This window comes from Typha angustifolia, chromosome 7, assembly GCF_048772165.1.
Source record: "Typha angustifolia cultivar Huaian chromosome 7, ASM4877216v1, whole genome shotgun sequence".
Lineage (NCBI taxonomy): Eukaryota > Viridiplantae > Streptophyta > Magnoliopsida > Poales > Typhaceae > Typha > Typha angustifolia.
Window position 1 is genome coordinate 18,329,339 of NC_133245.1, and position 24,960 is coordinate 18,354,298.

General features: G+C 39.9%; 4 protein-coding genes across 7 annotated transcripts; 1 reads left to right on the plus strand and 3 right to left on the minus strand.

Moving 5' to 3' along the window:
• Positions 1-260: 260 nt before the first annotated feature.
• On the minus strand, positions 261-3,287 carry LOC140763598 (uncharacterized). Of its 2 annotated transcripts, none has more exons than XM_073101866.1 (4): positions 3,133-3,287; positions 2,030-2,194; positions 1,656-1,940; positions 261-1,121 (listed from the first exon to the last, which is right to left on the minus strand). In XM_073101866.1, the coding sequence occupies exons 2-4, from the start codon at positions 2,174-2,176 to the stop codon at positions 483-485; spliced, it is 1,071 nt and encodes a 356-aa protein (XP_072957967.1). In that variant the 5' UTR covers positions 2,177-2,194; positions 3,133-3,287; the 3' UTR covers positions 261-482. The 2 variants fall into 2 exon arrangements, with proteins under 2 accessions (XP_072957967.1, XP_072957968.1); XM_073101867.1 differs by lacking the exon at positions 3,133-3,287 and adding an exon at positions 2,560-3,084.
• A 2,144-nt stretch (positions 3,288-5,431) lies between these two features.
• On the plus strand, positions 5,432-11,056 carry LOC140762811 (probable methyltransferase PMT21). 2 transcript variants are annotated; one of them, XM_073100767.1, is made up of 8 exons: positions 5,432-5,706; positions 7,077-7,367; positions 7,816-7,964; positions 8,081-8,276; positions 8,618-8,828; positions 9,154-9,826; positions 9,924-10,001; positions 10,416-11,056. In XM_073100767.1, the coding sequence occupies exons 2-8, from the start codon at positions 7,098-7,100 to the stop codon at positions 10,651-10,653; spliced, it is 1,815 nt and encodes a 604-aa protein (XP_072956868.1). In that variant the 5' UTR covers positions 5,432-5,706; positions 7,077-7,097; the 3' UTR covers positions 10,654-11,056. The 2 variants fall into 2 exon arrangements, with proteins under 2 accessions (XP_072956868.1, XP_072956867.1); XM_073100766.1 differs by having other exon boundaries at positions 5,432-5,604.
• Positions 11,057-13,870: 2,814 nt separating this feature from the next.
• LOC140763164 (protein Brevis radix-like 1) lies at positions 13,871-19,284 on the minus strand. Of its 2 annotated transcripts, XM_073101234.1 has the most exons (8): positions 19,268-19,284; positions 18,911-19,088; positions 18,607-18,694; positions 17,636-17,790; positions 15,679-16,091; positions 15,394-15,526; positions 14,504-14,919; positions 13,871-14,370 (listed from the first exon to the last, which is right to left on the minus strand). In XM_073101234.1, exons 4-8 carry the CDS (start codon positions 17,735-17,737, stop codon positions 14,292-14,294), a joined length of 1,143 nt encoding a protein of 380 aa, XP_072957335.1. In that variant the 5' UTR covers positions 17,738-17,790; positions 18,607-18,694; positions 18,911-19,088; positions 19,268-19,284; the 3' UTR covers positions 13,871-14,291. The 2 variants fall into 2 exon arrangements, with proteins under 2 accessions (XP_072957335.1, XP_072957334.1); XM_073101233.1 differs by lacking the exon at positions 19,268-19,284 and having other exon boundaries at positions 18,911-19,197.
• Positions 19,285-21,361: 2,077 nt separating this feature from the next.
• Positions 21,362-24,282, minus strand: LOC140763014 (transcription factor MYB4-like). Its single transcript, XM_073101037.1, has 3 exons — positions 23,910-24,282; positions 22,531-22,660; positions 21,362-22,071 (listed from the first exon to the last, which is right to left on the minus strand). The coding sequence occupies exons 1-3, from the start codon at positions 24,028-24,030 to the stop codon at positions 21,552-21,554; spliced, it is 771 nt and encodes a 256-aa protein (XP_072957138.1). The 5' UTR covers positions 24,031-24,282; the 3' UTR covers positions 21,362-21,551.
• Between the last annotated feature and the right edge of the window lie 678 nt (positions 24,283-24,960).

Here is a 24,960-nt window from a genome sequence, read left to right on the forward strand (position 1 = left end):
AGAGATGAAGCGAAGAACTTTGCCTCTCAAACCACATCAGCACGCCAGTTGCTGCCTGGAAACATTAATAACTAAATTAGGTGCAATAACATGGCCAATTTCTGGGTCCTGAGATGAGAATATCGACGAGAAAGTCTAAATTATGTGGACTATCATACCCTAACAATTCCCACTAAAAGCAAGTTCAGTTTATAACCGACTAATTACAAATAGTTACAAAGATCAAGACAGATTATAAATAGTTACAAAAATAAACAGTATACTTTCAAAAGTTCTTCGTTATTAGAATTAAAGAGTTCATTAAAGTAAAACAACTGTGACAACAGTTAATTATTCCTATTATCCCCTCAACATGAAGGGAATTGGTTTCTTGAAAAGCCAAACACTTGCCACAATTTACGAAACAAAGAATGCATATCAATATGAGTCTTTCAAATTGAACAAACATCGACACACACACACACACAGCTGGTTCATCATCACTAGTAACATATAGTAGCTGTCTGAGCAATTGCAGTAGAGGCCTTGCTTTCCACCTTAAGTTGTTCCCAAACCATTTCATCACCACAGTGTTCGCTCTTCTTTGAACTGGTGATAATCTTGTGATCAAGACCTGCAGCACCACTCACTGATTCTCCAGCTGTTGCCACCAGTGCCTTCAATCTAAGCCGTTCAGCTCTGGAACCAATGGTCTGCCCTAGGATCGAGGCTGCTAATGTGAAAGCCATTGCAGTCTTTGGCATCAGTACTGACTTCCTGAGCATCGCTATAAATGGCACTGCTGCATGGACTGCTGCAAACCATTGGGGTGAGAACTTCTCGGTATGTTCCCTCCAAATTCCAAGAGGAACATTGGCTGCCATGCCAAGCAAGCCAATAGCCAGCACCTTTGCAGGCAGGGGTTGGGGCCGAAGGTTCTTGACAAGGGCTGTTTTGCTTAGAGCTGCTCGAGCAGCCATCACAGCAGGTGGGCACCTGAGTTTTGTGCCTGGTGGAAGCTTTATAGCCTTTGCAACAAGAGGAAGGACTCCACTCACAGCCCTATACGACTTTGCTATGGGACACTGTCCACTCTGCATCCACTCATTGCTTAGTGATTCATGTGCGGAATCGCCTCCTCTCTGAAACACAAGTACACAAAAGTACAAAGTCAGAACTAAGAAAATGAACTACCTCCCCCATAAACTCAGCAATAGTAATTCTCAAGTGTTGCAATGGCTTACAACGCACATGCAAAAATTGTATATGACTAACAATGACAGCAATGAAACCCAGATAGGGCGAGCATGCCGATTTTAAAGGCTGTATGAAACTGCACTGGCTCCAAACTGCTTACACTTTACAAATCATAGAGAGTAATGATAATTAAGGATCATTACAGAACTATGCTCTTTCTTATGTTTCAACTTTCAACATGTTATGAGCTAACCTAAGAGTAACTTAAAGCCTGACTTCAGACACATGACATATTATATTCTAGTCAGAATTATTTCATCACAAGCACAATTATTTATGAATGGTAATTGATTTGTATATTCTTAAAAGTATTGAAACAACACAAGGGAGATGCATAGAACAAGGGGACAATGGGACATTTTGTAAGAACTTAAGACGATTACACAGTATAGATGGTTAGAGTTATGCACTGGATTTACCTGTGAAGATGGCTCACGATTAGAGGATTTCTTATTTTGTTTCATCCATTTATTTGAGAAAGAATCAAAGCTGAAAGGTCCTCCAGCCCCAAAAGATGAGAGACTGATGGTTGCCGCTTTTGCAGCTAATGGATTAAACTGGGGCGTCGCTTCAGGTTCTGGAACCTCACTGCGTATAAAAGATCTTCCTGAAAGTGGCACAACTCCATCTCTTCCATGGAAAAGCCTGAATGCTATATCAAAATTAGGCCCATCTTCAAAGATTGGACCCTTGGCTCCTCGTACCTTCCAAGAAATATGAAATATACAAACAAATCATTATAAGTTCATTGATAAGCTTTATTTTTAAAACAAACATACAGTATGAGACTTACAGGAGAAGGAAAATTCATAGATGAGAAGGAAAAGTTAGTAGGTTCATTTATATTTCTCAAAAATGGGCATCTTTCAATGCCTTGCTGAGAGAAAGAATCATCAGGGCACAACGAATCACTGAAAACTCTTCTGAAGATAGAGTCCATCGGAAAGCCAATAAGAACCTGCACGGAGAAGAGGTAGCGACAATCAGATGATCTGACATAATGTGAATGAGTGAGAAACATAAATTAGCTCAAGGAAAATAAAGAATAAATTCACAAGCCCTGAAGCAGCATTTCTTTGAGTACTCTAGGCAAACTACAATTGTAAATTCATTTACCAAACTACATATCTATGTAACTGTTGAGGGTTCTAGGGTTATTTGTATTTCTATTCACTACATAAAAAAAAACTGTGGATTTCTTGCAATCTCATGAATTAGGTGCAATTTTAAGTCCAAACGCCTTCCTAAATGATAAGTATCGTCTGATAGAGAACCTACAAACTAAATGATCAAAAGTTTAGCACAAACAAGAGCAAACTATACCACAAAAAAATGTCGATCTCAAGTCTCAACATGAAGCCGGACACGCATTCCAACCCTTAACATTCTTCTTTTTAGCAATCAAAGAGAGAAGAATAAGAGTAACAAAATCTCTCACATGTCATAAGAATGACATTAGAGAAACTCTCCCCTCCACGAAAACATACAAAAGAGCTCCGAAGACTCCTAAGTACCCATACTTCCAACAAGCCCCAGTACAATTCCTCCAGAGAATGATCAAGCCCCTCGAACGAGTAGAATCCATCAAAGAATTTAACAAGTTAACGAAACAAAACTAAAAGAAAAAATAATAATAATAATCGCAAGCAACGGGAAAGAAAAATCTCATCTTTCGCACAAAATTGCAGCACAATCGTTTCATGAGAACGACCGATTGAAGAATCCTTTCCAACTATCCAACCCATCATAAACTTTACCAAAACAAAACCCCTAAAGAAACACCAACGATCCTATGATTTCAGGATACGGGCAAGATCATAACATAGTTTTGACTACAAATACGAGAGCATAGAGCAAAATTTCCTGACGAGAAAAGATTGGAGAGAAGAGAAGTACCTCTCTGGAAAAAAAAAATCTAAGCAGAATGCCAAATTGGATGAGGAATCGTGTGGATTGCACGAGATGGCGGCCCTTCTCCACCCCCTTTTGTTACGGCTTCCTCCGGAGCAAGCCAACCGGTTGGTGAGTTCGCTACTTGCCGCGTTACCGACAATAGCCGGTATTGTATAGTCTATGACAGCCGTCGGTTTGATAATGAGTAGTGATCGTGGTCAAAGCAAAATGGTATTCGGTTTTGTCAACGACTCGGCAAGGTCGTGGAAAAGCAACGCCAAAACGAAGAAGAACGTGACACAAAGACTTGAAATTCCAATAAAATCCCCGATGAGCCCATTTTTTCACATTTAAGAAAAAACCTTTTTATGTTGACTTCTCCAACGCATTATAATTTATAAACGACAGTGATATAAATATTTTCTAGGTAGCAAAATTTCCGAAAAGAAAATTTTAAGTAGAGGCAGAAAAGTATCAGCTACTATTTAGTGGTCACTGTTATGATGGCAAAGACGTGAAGTGGTTTGGCTCAGGTGGCCATTTTTATTTTAAACAATTGGTTCTACGTGCATGCATGCTTCATACAAGGTCTCAGCCCACTGGAATTAATCACACCCTGTTTTAGTTTTTGTTCCTGCCCAAAATGATCATGAAAAACTCCATTTTTTTTTTCCTGCTTGGCTCTTCCTGTAACGTGGAGGTGGAGTTCATCCGTAGCACGTAGGGAAGAAGCTAAAAAAAAAACAAGTAAGACGTGAAGAAGAGTGAGAGGAGATTTAGAAGAGGATAGCAAAAGGTATATAAATATAGTTTTGCATACTAAGGATTGAGGCCCATCACAAGAAGAAAGGCCTAAATGGGCTCAACGTATCTTTAATGTAGTCCATGTGGTGGACGGGCCAATGGCCCATTGAAGCTAGTGGGCTCTTTACAATGGGTAGAGAAACCTAAACCTCACTATCTACTACGAAAACAATATCCAATTGGAGGGGGAGGAGGTAGGCCCAATAGCCAACTGTTTTAGAACGTGACAGCACCAATTGCGATCCATCACATGGAAGCACATGAACTCCCTCGTTATCCCTCCTCCACCACCTCTCGCTATCCAAAGAGATAAAAAGATGGAGTTAATTACGCAAAAGAGCACGATCGGTTGTTAGATGCCATCAAATCTAAAACAAACCTGTCTCTTTCCCAGCCCTCCTTTGCTTGTTCTCCTCCGTGATTAATCGAACGTCCTCTTGCTACCGACATTAATGCATTACGAGATATAAGGATAATAATACCTTTTTGATATTGGTCTTAAACTATATTATATAGCTAATCCAAAAGAAGCGTATGAGGAGATAGAAGATGAACTATGGGATTATTTTTCTTTCTTCTTCTTTCTTTCCCAACTCAAATATGCAAGTGACTGACTGTTTCAGAAGGTGGGCCATCTATGCAGACACTGCCTCTCGTCTTCTCTTGTCGCCTTTCTAACTAACTTCGTCCTCGGTGCATGCCCCATTTCACAGGTCCTCTTCACAATTCGCACCGCACTAGCTATGTGTGCCCTACTAAGACTGACATAATAATTATAATTATATTCGCCGGCTAACGTGAGATACAAGTTTATACACTTACTTGATTGTCCTATATGCCATTAATTGCTCACGATGCCTACAAATTACAATGAGCAAGAGACTTTATTGTAAGATTATCTTAAAATTTATTATTACATATATGTGCGATAGTGGATTGGGCCCGACGTGCCGTAAATTAGCAGAGCTAGCTCGCCGACAACTGACTCCAACTCCCATCAAATCTACTGTTTCTTGTACGGGGAAGCAGTTAAAACTTGAAATCACTATTTTATAATGGACGTTTGGATTTATTTCCTTTTGCACTTCAACGCCTCCGTTCTAATAAAATCTCAGACTAAGTTTTTTTTTTTTTTTTTTGGTGTGGATAAAGTTGCCTTCAGTTTCAAGACATAGCTAAGTTGTAGTGGCATCTCTGGTACCATTAAAGTCATCCGGATTCCTTACTTGCGATGCAACTATACCAGCTTCTCTTTAAGTCAATTTTCTTCTAAGGATATATATATACGTAAATTTCTGTCGGAGTCGTCGAATTCTCGCTGGAAGGAATTCTAGGATAACTTTTTGTCTTCTTCATCACTGCAGTAAATTCCGTTATATAGATATGGAGAGAGATATAGAGAGAGAGAGAGCGAGAGAGAGTACGACGAAATAGAGAGATATAGGACGAGGGGTTTTAAATTGTTATAAAATCTAGTCGAGTGGTTAGAGGAGCATTTGTTTAAAATCTCCTCTTCCCTCTCTCTCTCTCTCTCTCTCTCTCTCTCTCTCTCTCATCCACTCCCTATTCCTAAGGCTACATCGCTACGTTTGCTTCCCTTCCATAATCCAAGAGGGAAGGGGTGGAGGATAATTAGAGAGAGAGAGAGAGAGTGAGAGAGAGATCTGTGAGGTACTTTCTCTGTTACTAGTGATCTGCTACTGGTTCTTGAACTACTTTTCTAATTGAGCTCACACGAAATGAGTATCTCCTGTTCGAGCTAATTTGCAATTGGTAGATCTGTCCTTGGTATCTCTAATTTAGTTATTTCTTCAAATGGGTTGTTGGCACTCGTCGAATTTTGGTTTAACTGGGGATTTTGCTTCATGCGGTTTCTTTGTGTTTCTTTCGCTCGAACTAGCTATTTTCGGCACAATTGTCTTCTGCTTTCATCTATGCGTGCTCGGTTTTCTGGTGTAAGATCTTCCTCTGTTTTGATGGGTCAATGCATTTGAGTAATTATTATTTCCACTTGTAGTTCTTCATACTGCTTTGATATTATTTGCTGTGTCATTGCTCTGTAGCATTCCAAATTGTGTTCGTAACAGCGTAAAGTCTTATAATTTGATGAGCTGTTGCAATGGTCGATTATATTAAGAGATTCATTGACTGTATTAGGTCCTAGTAGATAGTGGGTTTGGTCTTACTTTGCTATCATAGCAGTTGGTTAATAATTCGCTTTCTTGCAATTTATTATCTAAAAGGACAACAGAAGACCAATACGATAAGCCCGACGATTATTGGGTCTGTGATCTATAACCAAATTACTCGAGTCTTCATGGCTATTCCACTTTTTATTGTCACCAATAAAGTGAACATCACTAGTTAATGTAGATTCTACCTTGTGGTAATCCCTGTCGAGATTGATCTATTCATTAATTTCTCATCAGATGGTTCTTGTGATCTGATGATAGTTCTCATGTTATTCTTTTGCTTGTAGAAAGAAAATTCTGGTATCTTCATCTTGGTTTCACCTGAACAATCAACTAAGTGGTAAATTCTGGTCTCGTCATTTTGGTTACACTTTAACAATCAACTACATACTACTATTAAGACACTTTTCTATCATAAAGACTATGCATGCTTGTCAGGGTGTTTTTTAAAAAGAAAAGAAAAAGAAAAATTCCACCACCTAATAGTTTGATACATTACATGATTGATTTAGTGGATAGATATATTTGTAAGACTGACATCTTGTTAGATTCAATTTGTAGCTTCAAACTTTGCTGCATTGCTGGATGTATTATCTTTTGTTTCTCTTCATCCTTATCATTAGCTCTGTTCGAAGAGCTTTCGTATACTGAAAGCTGCCTGATATCATTAACACAAGAACTTTCAGTTAAAATATAAAAGCATTCCCTATCTAGTATATTCTGTTTATGTACAAGATTGGGGAGTATTCTATTATTCCTTTCTGTTTTCCTCTCTCTTCTATTTTTCGGTTGGAAAGAGATTTTTTTTTCCTGCAGCTGCTACATGATGTATGGGTGATTAACTTTGTCACATATATAATTAATCATATGATGTCATACTGTTTTTATCAAATGGCCAAGACTTCTATTGTATGCTCTAAGGCATGCTTTGCTATAACTTGCCTTCTGCAGGTACTTCACTCATAGCATGAAATGAAGAACAAAGATTCCAGACCAGGGGCTTACCCGGAAAAAAGTTCCAGAATTGTCCCAGTGACCTTAGTTTTCATAGTACTATGTGGATTTTCATTCTACCTTGGAGTCATTTACTGCTCCGAAAAGGACAGATTCTTTAATAAGGATGCAGTGCCACAAATTCAATCATACAAGGAGGCCACAATATCTCCTCTCCACATTAAATCTCTCACTTTCCCTGAGTGTAGTAGTGATTATCAAGATTACACACCATGTACAGATCCGAAGGTATACATAATTTATGCTTTCTGATATTTTCTTCATATAAAATTCAATAGCAGGTTAGAGCAGTCCTTTTCTTTTTTGATTAATATCGCAACAATTGTAGTAGTATCCCCTGATTAAATGATTGGAAAATTCTATTCATCTGCACTTTATACCCCAGCAAGTATAAGTTACAAATTATTTCCTTCTTTCCACAAAAATAATGTTATGATGATTTTCTGTATAAAAATCAGAGAAAAATGAAACCATACGTTTCCTTCTTTTGTTAGGTAATTGCATTCGTGCAGTTGAGAATGTACGTTTGTAATACGTGTGCTAAATTTTATCATTTTCACCTTTAGATGTTTTGCAGCGGCATGCATTTTTCCTTCACATATCATGTAAAAGTTGTTTGATATAATAATATTTACGAATGATGTGCCGTCATCTTTTGTTGATTAACTATTCCCAGAGATGGAGGAAGTACAGTAATTACAGGCTTAGTTTCATGGAACGTCATTGCCCACCGATGACTGAAAGAAAAGAATGTCTAGTGCCTCCTCCTGATGGATACACGCTACCAGTTAGATGGCCAAAGAGCAAAGATGAATGTTGGTATAGGTACTTCTGTTCTATTTCTCATCTTTTCATTTCCTCGAATATTACTGGTCTATTCAGTTTTGTCTTGAATGGCATATCAGATGCTCAAGTATATATACCAATCCTATTTGTTTCAGAAATGTACCCTATGACTGGATAAACAATCAGAAATCAAATCAACACTGGCTGAGAAAGGAAGGTGAAAAGTTCTTCTTCCCTGGAGGAGGTACCATGTTCCCAAATGGAGTTGGTGCCTATGTTGACCTGATGCAAAATCTGGTACCTGAGATGAAGGATGGGACTGTCCGAACTGCTATTGACACGGGGTGTGGGGTGAGTAACCTTATACATGCATGTTAGCAAAGGATAATTAAATTTTATACATGTATCTCTCACAATATTGCATTGCATTTAGTCTTTTTTGTTTTCTTGTTGATTGAGGATCAGAAGTTGTGTGATATATATATATATATATATATATATTGTAGCTTGTTTAAATGCCAAACATTTGTGCCAGTTCCTTGATACTTCTCACTCTGTAGGAATCAATTATCATCAGCACCAAACGTGATTTGGATTTTCTGAGGAACACTTCTCATGTGATTTTACATTATGTACATGGTGATCTGTGTATTTTTATTCTCTTTTGTCATAGTATTTGTTTGATTTAATAGGTGGCCAGTTGGGGAGGTGATCTGTTAGACCGTGGAATTTTAACTGTTTCACTTGCACCTAGAGACAATCATGAGGCTCAAGTACAGTTTGCCCTGGAACGTGGTATTCCAGCAATTTTAGGCATTATTTCTACTCAGCGTCTTCCTTTTCCATCCAATTCGTTTGACATGGCTCACTGCTCAAGGTGTCTTATCCCATGGACAGAGTTTGGTAATTCCTCTCTCAGTGCTATATCATATCATACTTTCTGATGATTGTAAATACTGATTATATTCTATTATCCTCATTTGCCAACAGAGGTGAAAATGTTCACCTTCCTTTTGTCAATTTGAACTTTCATAAGACTAAGCAATCTATAAAGGGGACTCAATCACTATCAGCATGTTTAACACCTTCCCTGTGAAGTTCGCATGAGCCCACTCAGAAACTGATAACCTCAATAGTACTTGTGAAGTTCTTACAATTTCCCTTAGAGTAGCTTTCTAGTCCTTCATTCAATTTTCGCCGCTCTAATTTTCAAGCTATTGCACTTCAGGTGGGATTTACCTACTGGAAATACACAGGATACTCAGGCCTGGTGGCTTCTGGGTACTCTCTGGACCACCTATAAACTATGAAAATCGATGGCAGGGTTGGAACACAACAGTGGAAGAGCTGAAATCAGATTATGACAGATTAAAGAAGTTGCTGGCTAGCATGTGCTTCAAACTGTACAACAAGAAGGATGACATTGCGGTGTGGCAAAAATCTCCAGATAATAGCTGCTACAATAAACTCACTGTGTCATCTTACCCTTCAAAGTGTGATGACAGCATGGATGCAGATTCTGCATGGTATACTCCACTCAGATCTTGCTTAACTCTCCCAAGCCAGAGTTTTAAGAAGTTGGGATTAAAATCTACTCCCAAATGGCCTGATCGGCTGCATATAGCTCCAGAACGCATCTCCATGGTCCCTGGTGGGAACTCTGGAGGGTTCAAGCATGACAACAGCAAGTGGAAGTCGAGAGTAAAGCACTACAAAACATTGCTTCCTGCTCTTGGAAGTGATAAAATCAGAAATGTCATGGATATGAATACAATGTATGGTGGGTTAGCTGCAGCGCTTGTACAAGAGCCTGTCTGGGTAATGAACGTCGTCTCTTCTTATGGTGCAAATTCCCTTCCTGTCGTCTATGATAGGGGACTAATTGGCACCTACCATGATTGGTAAGCAGTACAAAGATACATATCTACATTTCCATGTTTCTCATAGATTTTTTTGGAAGTGTATACTTAATTCATACTCTTTTTTGCCCATTTCTAGGTGTGAGGCGTTCTCTACATACCCTCGAACATATGATCTCTTGCATCTCGATGGCCTCTTTACTGCTGAAGGTCACAGGTAAACTATGTTTACCCTAGATATTCATTTAGTGTCTAGTTTTTTTTTTTTTTTTTTTTTAAAAAAATTAAGAAATCTTCATTCAAAAGCCAAACTGGATAGATGATCTCTAAAACCTCTGGGTATTGCGTCATACCCCTAAGATCGAATCTTTTGCATATACTTGAATTTTGAGGTGAATGTCAATAAGCATGACTTTATGGCATTGTCAGCAATTCAGCAGCTATAAAAAGTTTCCTGTCGATCAAACTTCGTTTTTCCATGCAATAACTCGAATGGTGCAAGAGTCCCGCTTATTCAAAGTTCTGACTAGACTGTCATGCACTACAGTCTTGTTCTTATCACATTACATGTTTTATATAGAAAAATAGTAAATAGTAAATATCTCATCTTCACCTTTATTCTGGCTGGCAGATGTGAGACTAAATATGTGCTCCTTGAGATGGATCGGATCCTACGCCCAAATGGTTATGCAATAATCCGAGAATCTAACTATTTCATAGATTCTATAGCAACCATTTCTAAAGGGATGAGATGGAGTTGTGAGAAGCAAGACACCGAATACAATGTAGAGAAGGAGAAGGTTTTAGTATGCCAGAAGAAACTTTGGTACTCAAAACCGCAGTCAACGATAAGAAAAGGGAGCAAATGAAGGGTCAGCTATGGCAATTTCTTTGTAACTTTCAATCAATTATTCAGTTGGAATTATTGTCTTACCTTGTGCTCTGCTTTCTCCTGGAATAACAAAACCTATTCTTTGTCAAGCGACACCAGCAAGGATCAAATGTAAATGGATAATGACGTCGATGCTGGTGATCGGATTGTATTCAGGCAGTTATAGGGGTGTTTTATTGTGTGTGATTAAGCGAGGTATTCATTATCACAGATCAAGATCTTATGAAGCATTTTGTGGTTGTTAGAAGAAGTGTACAACTTTCGTAGCCATTTCTGGTAGCTTTGTTACTTGTTGGGTTTGTGATATCAAACTCATCTAATCAAACTAAATAATGCATTTATTTGGATTGATTCAATAAATATGTGGAGTGAGTTATTTTGATTTGGATTCACTTTACTGTGATATTAGATTCAAGTGGGAGGCTATATATATAAGATGGCTTGTATTACCCAAATGTAAGAAAATTGGTAAACAAGATAGGGTTGTCCCCTTTTGCTCTCTGCTTTCTTGTTAGTATATAGTTTTTAAGCTCAGTTGGAGATGGTGACTCCAGAAACTCTCAAAGTGGAGGTTGATTAAGGGATCCAGTCAATCAAGAAGGGTCTCCTTTTGAGTCGTTTACTTCGTGGATGCCAAATTTTTTGGTGTTAAAAGATATTTTATAATGGCATGGAAGAATAGCCCTCATCTCTTTCCTATATTATTGTCTTATTAACTGTGGAGATTAGCAGAGGAAGGATCAAAATTTGATAATTTCGGAGAGTATCTTTTAAATTTCGTTTCGTTTTTCTAAGATCATTGTTATTGTTATTTGTCTGTGTGGTGTGTGATTGCACTTCGATCTTTTTTTCTATCATATCGTTTTTCCTCTCATATCGAATACACGAACAATTTTATTTTTATTTTTTTAAAAAATGATATCTAAGAACGATGCTGATACAAATCTTTTCTATTTTTTGAAAAGAAAAAAAAAAGAAAAGAAAATTGTGAATATAGTTTTATTAATACCTCGTTTCCACATATTACGTTTTTATCCCTGCCTCGTTACACATAGTTCTCTCTCTATATAAATACGGTTTCCGGGGCTGCTCTTCCGGAGTACTTACTGCCTTTGCCTGTGGTGCGGGAGGAGAGGATGTTATGGCGGAAGGTCGTGAGGTATCGATCTCTATTGCCTTCTCTTATTTGGTTCTTTCGATTCTTTTCCTTAACCTTTTGCCGATCCGATCTCTGAGCGTTTGAGGGGAGCAAACACTTAGATATAGGTCTTGAATTCCTATAAATTACATTCTCCGGTTGCATCGGCGACGCCTTTAGGGTACCTAAGATCGGACCAACCCTTGGATTTAGGTTTTGAATTCTTTTCCCTCCTCGTGGAGCTAATTTGAATTATCTCGTTACTTTTTGATGCTGAATTCGGCGGATCAATGAATGCTGGATATTTCGCTTCTTCTCGTGTTAATGACTAGATGATTACCTGATGGTTATTAGTTTTCTATGTTATATGTTATGTTACATCTTCCAAATGGTTGGCATTGTTTCATGATTTAGTGCGAGATCTGTCGTGTTCTTCAGATGCTTTGCTTATTTCTTAATCTAATGGTCGTATGAATTGCCCCTTCCGCATCATGAGCCGTATGGATCATATGTGGAGAATGGAATTTCTGAACACGCACTTAAATGCATAGAGATGATTAGAGTATTAGAAATAGGATAGCTGTTTTGGCCAAAACAAGGAGTGACCGTATGTAGTAGAGGAACTAAAGTAGATTTCTACTATACGGGAAACCTCGACAATGTTTGTAGCTAGATCATAGCAATTGGTTGTTCCTTAAGATTAGTCTCTTTTTTAAAAACAGGATTGACCTGGATGGATGGATTGGTTTTATAATGCATATTATATGAGAGGCTGCTTGGTCTATACATAGTTCCAAGTTGGTAGTCCATGCCCATTAAGAGTTGCCCGCTTTTCATATTTACAGGTAAGACAACATCTCATGTGATTAAATCTTTTACATGAAGTTCTGTTGATATGCTCTGGTGGTGTTTCTTTTGGCAGTGCACTGCCAAGTAGCAACACAGCTTCTGTGTGAAGTTAAATTCAAGCACTAGACATCAAATAAATCTTTGTCCTATTTACTTTGAAGGGCATTATAGATCGTACGAAAATGAAACATATATTCTGTAGGAACTTCACTTTGGATATGGGCTTCCTTTTTGGAGGGTTGGTCTTGTGTTGCATATGTGTTAATTTTCTCCCTAGCTATTTGGTGTTTTGGTTTCTTTACATGGATTTAGATTTCCCACTTCTGGGGTTGTTTTGTGTTGCATGTTTCATTTTCTCCCTATCTAATTGTTGCTTGTTTGCTTAACACCCATTGTGGTCTGATGTCTACCTGCTTGCCACATATGATGTCTATTTCTTTCGCTATAAATGTAGGTCCAGTTCTTAAGGTCTTATTTAGTTTGAGAGGTTCACTTTCGAACTTAATTAATTAGTCTTAATTTTTTAAAGAATAAATTTGATTAGTAATGAAAAATAGAAAAAGAGTTTAATTTCTGAACTAGTCTAAGAGTACTTGAACCTGTTTAAAAGAACCTTTAAATTCAAAACAAACAAAGCCTAAGAGTTCCAAAATCTGTGAACAAGTGCCACGGGGAAAATAAAATCCCCTTGAAATTGCTGCAGTTGTTTTGTTTGGGAGAGTGACAGAATGAGTCGTAAAGAATGCTAATTTCTTAATTTGGTCTTGGAGCTACAGTTCACAGTTGGAAAACGAAGCTCCGATATATATATATATATATATATATATATATATATATATATATATATATATATATCACCTGGTAAAGGTCCATTTCCATAGGATAGATTTTACATTGCCATGCCGTCTTGAAGGCCCTATTAGTTTCCTTAGTATGCTCAAGATGTCCTCATGTCAACTGTAAACATATTGTGACTTGCTATATTTTTCTTGTGGGTGAGAAATTATTGTTTAATAAGAAGGTACATATTTGAGGTCTGGAATCCTATGGACAGGTAACTTGCTCTAATTTTGACTTTTAAAGTCGCTCATAAGAGCCTTTGTTGTTGCAGATGCAAGGTAATCAAGGAAAATTAGCATGGAAGCTTTGGAAATGTTTGGCGTGCTTTAAGTGTGCTTTCAGAATCATTAAATTTTGATGCTGGTTATTTTTCAGCGGTTGAAATGTGCCAATTGGTGCTTGTTTCAGATATTTCAAGCCTTGCTTACATGCGCACGAGCTTGATGAAATACTCCTTCCCACATGATCATCATTGGTGGAGCTGTACGCGCTTAGCAAACAACTATTTCAAACACGATGAAACATGAAAACTCACTGAACATAAATAACATCACATTGATGGATGGGGGTTAGCAAAGTCGACCAGGGCATGATACGGGTCCTAATAAACTAAATGCAGATGACCTTACAAACCAGAGCAACAAGGCTCCTAAGGGCAAAAGGCCACTTCTTCTTTCTTTAACCTATCTATGTTTCTAAGCTCTTTCTCCTCTCTTTTATCCTTCTAATATTTCTGTTCTTGGGATTAGCCCCCTCCCCCCAGCAAACTGGAGTTCAGCACACTTGCTCTAGAGGTACTGGGCTTGTATCCTCTCTCTATTCTCCTCCCACCACAGCTTGGCATGCACTTCTCCAAACCTTTCCCGGCTGCAGGCAAAAGATGCACAGAAGAGCCTTAGTTTGTGATATATATATAAAAATTAATAATAATAATAAAAAAATTAATAATAATAATAATAATAATAATAATAATAATAAAAGATGCTTATATTGCTTTTACCTGAATCGGACTCGGCGAAGCTCCCGAGTGCCATCAGGCAGCTCCCTGATGGTGATGAACACCCCAGGTTCATCCTGTTCGACCCACTCCGTCATCTCCATGTCACTGGCATTGCTGATGGAAATGGAGGCTTCGTCCCTAGAAGAAGTGGTAGCCCTGGAAGCCTCCATCAGAGAAGTCTCACCTCTAACACCTGAGCTCCCTGCTGCTCCATTAAGGGGAGCAGAAGAGTTAAGATTGAGGTGGTGAGGAAAGATGTGATCCGAAGGATCCGGCACTGATGGCGTATAGTACAGTCCTTTGCCAGGCACAGTGGAAGGTGGCCAGTACGCGTTCCGTGAGACCCGTTCTTTGCCTAGTGGAGGAGTAACAGGGCTTTCTCTTGTAGAGCCCACTCGAGAGTAGAACGATTCCCTCTGCAAAGATACTAAGCAATAGTAGTGGAGGTGTAGCAGGTGTAACAGGGCTCTCTCTTTGTTTTGCATCGTTTCAGTTGCTAATGTTTGCCACTTTAATCAAACGATCGTCCTAAGTTACACCTTTTAATGTGGAAAGAAAAGGGACGGGACAAAGATTGCCTTGTCCGTTGGTTAAGGATTTAGATGCTGCTTAAATGCAAAAAAAAATATCTAAAGAAAAGGAAACAATAATGCCTGTCCCAGGTCGTGGCATGTTTATTCGTTTTGTACTGCTTAAAGGAGTCATCGTAGGGCCGCGGAAAGGGAGAGGGGCTGGGCCTTGTGCAGTGGGCTAAGGAAAATGGAAGCGAGAAAAACAAAAACAACAAAACACTAAAGCAGCGAGAGAATTTTGTTCTGTTGTGAGGACGAAATAATAGACTCTAGTGCACGTAGTTACAGTTATCGCATGCGGAGATATAGCAAACAAACCTCGCCATCGTCGGACCTAGGCGGGGTTGTGAGAGCCTGGCGACTAAATCTTTGCACATTGTACAGCTCCATGATCCTGTCGTAGTTCTCTCCCCACCACCTCTGCGCTTGCCACTTGTCAAACATTTCCCGGCTATTAATAGCACAAACCATTTGTCATCATCATTATCATAATTCAATCATCGAAGTAGATCATCTTCGTAACATACATACATATATATATATATATATGTACAGAGAGAGAGAAAGAGAGAGAGAGTCAATAGAATGTGGCTTTTAGTTAACCTGAAACGGATGCGCTTGAGGTCATTGCCTGCGCCAGCAGGTAGGGAGACAAAGGTGATATGAACACCTGGCTCCACCTGAGCCATCCATTCCTTAGGCTCCCCGTCGTCTTCCAAAACCACCTCCTCCTCTGGTGGAAACTGCATTCCGATGCCTGGGATCCACTTGGCTTTGAACCTTGGATCGTCACGGACGCTGTTGGTGGTCGTGAAGTCCCATGCAGGTGTCGAACTTGAGCTCGCTGCCTGTAGATATGTGTAGCCACCTCCACCTTCCCCATCAGAGACTGCATCATAGGAGCCACCACGATAATGGTGGGGATGATGGTGGAAGCTCTTGTTTCTGAAAGATGAGCTACTACCACCCTTGCATTGCCGGTATGATCCAGAGAATCGCAGTACCATGTCCTTCAACTGCCGGTTTCATTTAAGAAGTTATTCGTTATGTATTCGTCATTCGGTTGCATGCCAAGTTTGGACACGTGATCTAGAAATGCCCCTCATCCACTACTATTTTATTATCATGCAATTAACTCTACATCAATGAAGAATCAGATTCTGAATGTTCTTTTGACTAAACCTTGGTGACGACTACAGCGGCATAGGCAACAATAGGTGCTTAATGTACTCTTTCTTTTCTTTTCTTTTTTTTAAATAAGCTGCTTAATATTTAATGGCATTAGACAACTTTAATTAATGACTAAAGTATTGGTGGACGTCTGCCAGCAGGCAGGCAAGTATCTTATTCCTTGCAATGTTTGAACAATTAGTAAAGCAACAGACAGACATACCTAAGCTAATCAAATGAGAACCCTAATACCTTCTGGTGAGATGTTTACGTGTGAATAATATCTCCTATGCAATTTGAGTGCCCTGCCTGCTACAAATAAAATAAGCTATGGAAGAAAGATCATCCTCTACGTGAATGACGTAGTGAGGAGATCAGTACAGATTCGCAAGGATAAGCATCTTCTTCATAATGGTAATCATGAAGGAAAATGTAGAAATAAACTCACAAATATAGATAGATAGATAGATAGAATATTAAACTAATATTGAGGGACCGAGAGAGATGATCAGAGAATTTGATCCATGCTACGTAAAGCAAGTGCGTCAACTGACACAAATAGTCCTGGAATCACACTAGTATTGCTTCACTCTCAAGTCACCATATGCTCAGAGCACAAGGGCAGGCCGCACTACTGTGTATGTGCACAGCTCTAGCAATAGGCTTAGGTACTTTAAATAAGAGAGACTAAGGACCACTCTCGTCCTCCTCACCCCCGACTTTATTCCTTCCGTGGTAACATCCAACGGATCTCTTTCCACCAGAGCACTCCTTTTGAAAAAGACCCGATTTAGATAGCTAGATAGAGAGAAAACCCCACTTGCCCTCTCTTTAAACCAAGGGAATAAACTAAAGAACTCGAATACATAGCATCACCCCCCCACTCTTTTTGGACGAACGTCGTCGTAAAGCTCCTCCTCCTCTCTCTCCTCTCTCTATTCCTCGTTTATGATGGAATGACCGAAAGGGACCTTCCTCTTCGCTTGACCGACCTTTTTATATAACACAGTAACCTAGAGTAGTACTCATCAATACCGATCGATCATAACATTACTGGTGACTTTAATGCTTTCACTGCATTTTTCACCCAATGGAAAAAGACCCATCGATTGCCATAGGCTTTATTAATTTAGGCTGGCAGTAAAATACAAATATATACAATGAGGTAGGTCGTTTTCACCGAATTTGGGCATTACTCTCCCCCTCAACCTCAACCTCACCACCTCCCCTGCACCTCCCCCCTGCCCCTGCCCCTGCCCTATGGTTGTGAATGGTCCCGTCTCTATCTAAGTTACAGTAGAGTTACTAAGTAATAAATAAAAGACAAAAGAAGGTATGGAGAAGACGGGGGGAGGCAAGTAGAGGAGATAGATCATGTCAAGTAGCTTACCTGCGAGGTGAGGGATTTGACGGCGTCTTTGGTACTAGGCGTCGCCGCAGCACGCGCGCTGTCCTCTCCGCCTTCTTTCGTGCACGCGATGCACGCTAGCATCTTTAATATGGCTTCTCGTTAGCTTACTGCTATAATAAGTTCCCGCTCTACCCCTGCCAGGCACATAGTTTGATGTTTGTAATCGAGCGACCAACAGAAACTATCACCAACCAAGTAATGAAGGGTAATACGGACATTTAACTGAGGGAAAACGAATAAAAAGTTTCGGATGTTCCAAGTGCCGACACAAATGCCAGTTCTTGGCATATAGCACAGCATAAGACACACGTACTAAGCGCACGGTCGCATCGCTAGTAGCCAAACGGCGACCGTTGATTTGGTGGGACCCTCTATGCACTAGTGGACACTGTGTGCATACATAAGAGTGAATCAGCGAACACCAGTATCCTATCCCCCCCAATCCAGTTTGAACTCTCATTCTTGCATTTAAAAAGGAATTCCCTAAATATTATTAAAAACAACCGGGCAGAGATACTTTAATGGTGCTACTGCTGCAAAATAGATAGATCGATCCCAGCCCTTGACCCGAGGAAAAGAGAGATGATACTAGCATGGGACCCACTCATCCGAACCCCCCCCCCCCCCCCTCTCTCTCTCTCTCTCTCTCTCTCTCTCTCTCTGAGTCTCTAGTATGGAAGCATAGGTTTCGCTAGCTGTATACCTCCTTATCTCTTTGTCTCCTGTGCACCGTATAACCCTCGGCCAAGCTAATGCCCGTGCCAGGCGCGTACAGCAGCAGAGAGATAGAAACGCACGCATCGACAAACGATGCAGGGGTTACAGGAACACGCAGAGGAAAGTCGGAATAGTGTCCCCTCTCTGTTCTCCGTTATTCGACGAATACATGTACCAAACGAAGGAATTTAATGGGAAGATCTAGTAGAGAGAGAGAGAGAGAGATAACTAACCACGTCGCGCACAAGTTTTGATTTCTTTACATGCAGAAGAATCGCCCCACTATTCCCACACTTCCTCTTAGAGATCTGCGGAAATAACCTGCAAAAGATTAATCGAACGAGACGAGCCGTAAGAGAATGCAACGAAATTTTTGAAAATTAGACGACTAAAGTAAGTGCGTTAATATGCACATCGAAATCCACAATCATTTGCAAAGATACGAGAAAAAATTTCTATACAAAATTGATGAATTCGACCAAAATGTAATCCATATCCAATAAAGAAACGTTATCAAATCAACACTTTTCATCTTACCTCTTCGATCTCCTCCTCGAACCCTTCACCTCACCTACAGTTCTCGCTCGCTCGTCCTCTCTGATTATCTAAATTGGAGGAAAAGCGAAGAAATCGAGAAAGGATCGGGGTTTGGTTGGCAAATCGCAATCGCGTCGATATTGCGGCGAAAATTTCGGCGCGTTGCAGATCTTTACTTCTAAACTCCCGGAAAAAGGAAAAAGAAAAGAAAAATAATAATAAAGAAAGAAGAAGAAGAAGAAGAACCCCAACTCCGTCGGTCTTTGGTTTTCCCAGTTGGAACCAGAATTAGCCGAACCGAGAATTAAAGGCCCCCTTCGTCCTGCCTCGTATATATAGCTCAGCTTAACGGCGTACCCTTTTCCGTGACCTTTAATGACCGCCGTGCCCTTTGCCTCGCCTCGGTCGATCGCAGCCGTCCGCCCGCTGCATCAAACACGGGGGGGGGGCGAGTGGTCTAATCTTGCGAGGGGTCCCATCAGATGGACAGCATTGAACGGTGTGGGTCCAATGATGGGTGTACGGCGGAGACGAGACCAAATGCTCTAAAATAAAAATGTTTAGAGAGGTCGGACGTCTTAATCGCCCGCACGTGCCAGGGAGCATTTATTGATCCCGACCGTCTGATCTGCGGACCCCATGCTGGATGTCCGACACACCAACTGTCGTACCTCGGCGTGACGGATCCATCCATCCGCAGGTTTCATTCGCCCGGCGCTATCAGTTGGACGGCTGTGATCTGCTGATGTACGGGTAAATAAATAGGGCTCAAGGTAATAGAGATTAGATTTGACGGGTGGCTTCTTTGTTGACCCGACTTGTCCAATCCTTCGCTCAGACACAGTTAAATCTTATTTGAATCCCATTTTTATAAACGAGGTGGTCGAATCCTCTCTGCTCTTCACTGCTCATAAATAAATAAATAAATAAATAAATATTTTATTATTATTATTATTATTATTATTATGAAATGGGAGGAGGGGTGGGGAGAGAGAACTTATTAATGATATTAGTTAATTGAGTTTACATGAACTCTTCCTTTGTTGTTTTCTTTCCCTTTGAGAAAGATGAAGAGAATATATATATATACAAGTAAGGTATGGTAAACTTAATTATTTGATATGTTAATGTAGGAGCATGCAGTAGTGACAACGGTTGCAAGCATAATGGGCCGGGCAATTCAGAACTTTAAAGCAAAACTGGCTCTTTATTTGGTTACTGTCCCTCAAAAGGAGTAACTTAGTGAGACTTCTTCCATTTGGAAGCTATGTCGGTACTACACATAGCTCTAGTGTATTGCTCCTTTAATTCAAAGGCATGAAATCCCGCTTTACCTATACTGACACTTGAGATTTAATGTGTGATCACTTATTTTTTTCTTGAGGGACTTCTCTTGGAGAAGCCTCATGGTTGGAAAGAGCAAAAGTTAAAGAGAAAAAGGGGAACCATAGTCAAGAAAAAAGTTGAGAATAATAATAGCTAGCTGGTGTGGAAACTGTCTAATTGGTAACAGAGAAAGACAACAGTACACACATATATATATATATAGATATATCTCTCTCTCTCTGGGGGTGTTAATATTAGTAGCTAGGAGACAAGTACATTCATAAGTATTTATTAAGTCCTCTCTTGTTCCCAAAATAATTAAGTCCCATGTATACTTAGGAGGTATGAACATTAGTTAAATAGGATCGTAAGTACAAATCTGTTTAATAAAATATTAAGATCCTTAAAAATAGTGCCGAATTTTGATGTTCTCAAGATTCTAATCCCGAAGTGTAACAGTTAGCTCGCTCGTTTTGTCTTACTCAAGAGAGAATATATATATATATATATATAAGAGGATCGAGTAGTGCGCTAAATTAATTAATTGAATGAATTAATGTAGAGAGTTCTCGCCCACTAAACCAACAGGGAGGGGGAGGGCGAGGGGGAGGGGGGCCGGCAATTAAGCGAGTCGGGGTATCGGTACGGAAGGCAGGCTTTTAGCTTTAGGTAACCGGATATGACTGGAATGATTGACCGGAACTAGCCGGTGGAGAAGGCGAGCTTTATTCCTTGGTTTCGAGGAGAGGCGAGCCGAGCTTTGAACCGAGGGACAAATCGAGGTATTTTAAGAAAGCGAGGGCAAAAGGCGGATTAAAGAAACAAAGGGCTGCGATCTCTCGCACAACTTTGCCACGTGGCGGATCAAGAAGGAGCAGCCTTTCCTAAATCGGTCTTCCCTGCTACGCTACGTTCTTCGAGTCCAAGAAAGAATTAAAGAAAGGGAGGCTGCGATGCTTTATAAAGTTCATTTCAAGCATCTCTCTCTCTAGGCACAACGCTTTCTTCCAACCCTTCTCTCTCTCATTCATTTTATGTTCCAATATAAGCCTTTTTCTTGTATGGTAACTTCTCCTACTCACACTACTTACCTACGCCATACGTACGTATATAAGAAAAAGACGATTGAGGACCAACATTTCAGATTTCTTTTTTTATTACTTCCCGTTCCAATAAAACAAATTAACACCGAGACATTAACATCTTATTCTACCTACTTAATATATACTCGAACAAAACCTCTGGACGCCTTAACTAGAGAAAGTAAAATTAAACAAACGACTCCAAGGAGGAGATCATGATCATCGATATACACTTAATCGAGAAAAAAAAACGCATAATCCTGGGAACCAATGAATTGGTCCATCGTACAAAACTCCAATGGATCACACATAGGAAGTGAAGCCAAACACCCTTGGTCATCGGCTCCGCCACCCAAGTTATGAATATCTTGATGGCCTATCACACCATAATCTTCTACTCCCAACTGATCATTACTACTGCTTCCAGTGTCATTTTGATCTTGGTCTGGCATTGAAATGAAGTTGAAGAGCTGCTCAATGTCAAATCCTATTCCGGAGACCTCAGCCGACGAGTTTACGGGCTCCGAGTTCCTATCGGATACGCATGCATCGCCGCAGTCGTCCCTCGGGTCCCCGGTCGTTAAATCCGGCGTCGACTCGCGCTGAGGACTAACATTGCCTCCCTCCAGCTTTGGCTTCAGCTTGAGGTTTAGATCATTGATGGTTAATGACCTTTTGCTCAAGTGAGTATTCCAGTGGTTCTTTATCTCATTGTCTGTTCGGCCTGGTAGCCTTCCGGCTATAAGTGACCACCTGCAGCACAAACCAAGAGTTAATTACCTACTACATACTACTACTCGTACGCCTTATTTACGCTTTTTATCTACTTATGCTGCTGTCAAGGTGAACAATGGGTTTACGTTTAGTTGCATGGGTCGGGGCTACACTAAGCTACATATATATATATCGATGACATGATGTGGCCCGGCCCATATAGGAATCAGACTCTGGGCCATGGACTTCAGTACCTTTCGACTTTCTAGTGATAGCGACCAATTCTACTGGCTCTAATTTGGAGTTATCTTCCTAAGGATCTTTGGGGAAACTAAACTAAACATGCTCATCACATAATGTGATGTAGGCCTTGGTACACTGGTACATGTTAATAATTAGCATGTCTTTAGTGGTAGGCATGCATGGCGACACACTATATTTGTATATGCCTATTAATTGCAAAGGATAGGTTTGATACTCGAGTAGTCACTCCTTTACCTGTTGCCTAATAGGTTGTGGAGCCGAATGATAAGGTCCTCTTCGTCTTCAGATATGTTGCCTCTCTTAATGCCGGGCCTTAGGTAGTTCAGCCACCTCAACCTACAGCTCTTCCCACACCTATTCAGCCCTGGTACACAACAAGCATTCGCTGGTCACATGCAGTGAAACTATCATGACATCTGAGTAAGTCTCGTTGTTTTCTCCACAGAGACTATCCAGGAATAGGGTGTGATTGTACTCCCACATAGTATAAATGTAGTTAAATAAGATACTGATAGAGAGAGAGAGAGAGAGAGAGAGAGAGAGAGAGAGAAGCTGCAAATAATGTCAAATGACAGACAGAGACGTATAAATAGTTGTCATATTAATTTGTAAGATGTAAAGTCCAGACTGGGTGCCATGCAGGCATGCATGGATCACGACTAATGGCTAAAGGCTTATTCCCAAGTGGAGGGGAGGGGTTATATGGAAGAGATCCTCTGCAATCCCAACAATTTATAACGATCGGCTTCCTTAGCAGCCTCTTTTAAGTTGAAATTGATTATATATTCATACTGGGCCAGGGTTGCAGGGGACTAGGAGCAGCTTTGACAAGTAATCGTCGCTTCCATCATTAGACATATGTCCGGTTGCTATGCTGAGGTCTTTTCATGGGCTCAAAAAAATTAGACTTGATTTAAATATGTGGATATTTATAGATGGGTCGATAGGATTTGAATTTAAGACCTTCCTATTGATACCTTATTAATTCTCTAACTATTTTAAATGCTTAAGTTATTAAAGAATAATATATTTTTTATTTAATAGTCCAATCTCCTGTGTACAATCTAAACTATCACATTAATTTTGCACTTTATAAATGAACAGTCTCTTTCGTACAAAGGAATAACTGTAGCAAGTTCAAATTATCAGAACTTGATAACTCATCAACTGATCAAAAGAAGCTAAGTGGAGTTCTTCAAGAAAACAAGTAGACATTTATGTTATATCCAGATCCAGAGGCATGACAAAAGAAAAAAAAAACTATCTAAATTATATGAAACAAGCTAATTAGTGTACAAACACATCATCTGTTCTTCAGTAGATCACTCAAATATTGCATCGATCTTCAATAGGTAACTCAAAATTCTCAGAAACTACATGAGAATAACCAAAAAAAGAGATATAAAAGTGAGAATATCTATCAATAGCACCTAAAGCCTCATATATGTACATTTAGTTGCAAGGTGAACTTCCCCGCTAATTAACCTAGTAGGAAATTCCTGTGAACCTTACTTATTTAGATAACAGTAAGTAATGTTAATAGATATATATTGGGAAATAGAAGTGAAGGCTTATAATCCAATGCAAGAGAAAAGGGGTAGTATGGACTATACCAGCTTTGGCAGGGAGGGTTCTCCACTTCTTGTCACCGTGAACTCTAACATACTCCACTAGCTTATGGTCCTCTTCGGCAGTCCATGCCCCTCTGTTGACAATCTCCACCTTCTTCACCATCTCTCATGCAAGTGGAACACCTTTAATTGTCCTTCTCTCTATCCAAAGATGGGGATCGAGTACTACTATATTTACAAGAGGATCAAGCCTGCACTTCCACTAGCATCGTAATGTGTAAGCCAGTAGTACGACTTAAGAAATCAAGTAGCTCTAAAGGAAGGAAGGAAGGAAGGAAGGAAGGAAGGAGTTGATTGAATGAGAGATGAAGCCAAAATTTAACTCAGCTCACATCTTGCCTGCTCTGTTTCCGCTCTCCCTCCTTTATACTGCTTCCGTCCTTCTCACATGCATATCTAACTTCTCTCTCTCTCTCTCTCTCTCTCTCTCTCTATATCGCCCTTCATCTGCCCCTCGTAAGGGGACCCTACCATTGCCAAAGAGGAAGAAGGGGAGATGAGAGCTGGCTAGCTTTGGAAGTATTATTGTTCGTTAGAGTATATGTATATGCACATGTCAAGTATCAGTCTACATGGATAGACTTTATATAATTATCTTAATGTAAGGAATGGGGTTTTCTCGGTTTGAGCCAGCTAAGTTGACTCACCGGTTGGTTCGCAGGCAGAATATACTCTTGGTGGACCACCGAGAGATGGATGGGTTCTATGCCGTCAACAACGTCAATAGATGCTTGGTAAGGTGCGTGCCGGTGCCCCATCCTTTTCACAGTGTTGAGGACTGCACTTATTGGTTTTGCTACCAATCTCATCTGTAACCAAGTAATTATTGTTCGCAGGAAGGATAATAGAATAGAGCTGCCTAACTAATAAGCAGCAGTCACTTTAACTTCACGTGCTCATGATCTGCTCCAAAGCAAATCTAGTAACATTTGTTAGATAAGAACCAAATAAAAATAAAATATTAGAAATTAATCTCTTATTTTAAAATCCTTCAGCTCATCTGTAATAATATGCATGTACATTAGAATCCACT

Bases quoted from the DNA above. Each gene is read 5' to 3' on its own strand.
- LOC140763598 (XM_073101866.1), bottom strand. From the start codon at position 2,176: ATGGACTCTATCTTCAGAAGAGTTTTCAGTGATTCGTTGTGCCCTGAT. The intron at 1,941-2,029 runs GTAAGTCTCATA...ATTTCTTGGAAG, and splicing joins CTATGAATTTTCCTTCTCCT to GTACGAGGAGCCAAGGGTCC. The intron at 1,122-1,655 runs GTAAATCCAGTG...CTTGTGTTTCAG, and splicing joins ATCGTGAGCCATCTTCACAG to AGAGGAGGCGATTCCGCACA.
- LOC140763014 (XM_073101037.1), bottom strand. From the start codon at position 24,030: ATGGTGAAGAAGGTGGAGATTGTCAACAGAGGGGCATGGACTGCCGAA. The intron at 22,661-23,909 runs GTATAGTCCATA...GTTGTGTACCAG, and splicing joins AACCCTCCCTGCCAAAGCTG to GGCTGAATAGGTGTGGGAAG. The intron at 22,072-22,530 runs GTAAAGGAGTGA...TTTGTGCTGCAG, and splicing joins CACAACCTATTAGGCAACAG to GTGGTCACTTATAGCCGGAA.
- LOC140762811 (XM_073100767.1), top strand. From the start codon at position 7,098: ATGAAGAACAAAGATTCCAGACCAGGGGCTTACCCGGAAAAAAGTTCC. The intron at 7,368-7,815 runs GTATACATAATT...AACTATTCCCAG, and splicing joins CACCATGTACAGATCCGAAG to AGATGGAGGAAGTACAGTAA. The intron at 9,827-9,923 runs GTAAGCAGTACA...GCCCATTTCTAG, and splicing joins ATTGGCACCTACCATGATTG to GTGTGAGGCGTTCTCTACAT.
- LOC140763164 (XM_073101234.1), bottom strand. From the start codon at position 17,737: ATGCTAGCGTGCATCGCGTGCACGAAAGAAGGCGGAGAGGACAGCGCG. The intron at 14,920-15,393 runs GTTTGTTTGCTA...GTATCTTTGCAG, and splicing joins CTAGGTCCGACGATGGCGAG to AGGGAATCGTTCTACTCTCG. The intron at 14,371-14,503 runs GTAAAAGCAATA...TTTTGCCTGCAG, and splicing joins CTTCGCCGAGTCCGATTCAG to CCGGGAAAGGTTTGGAGAAG.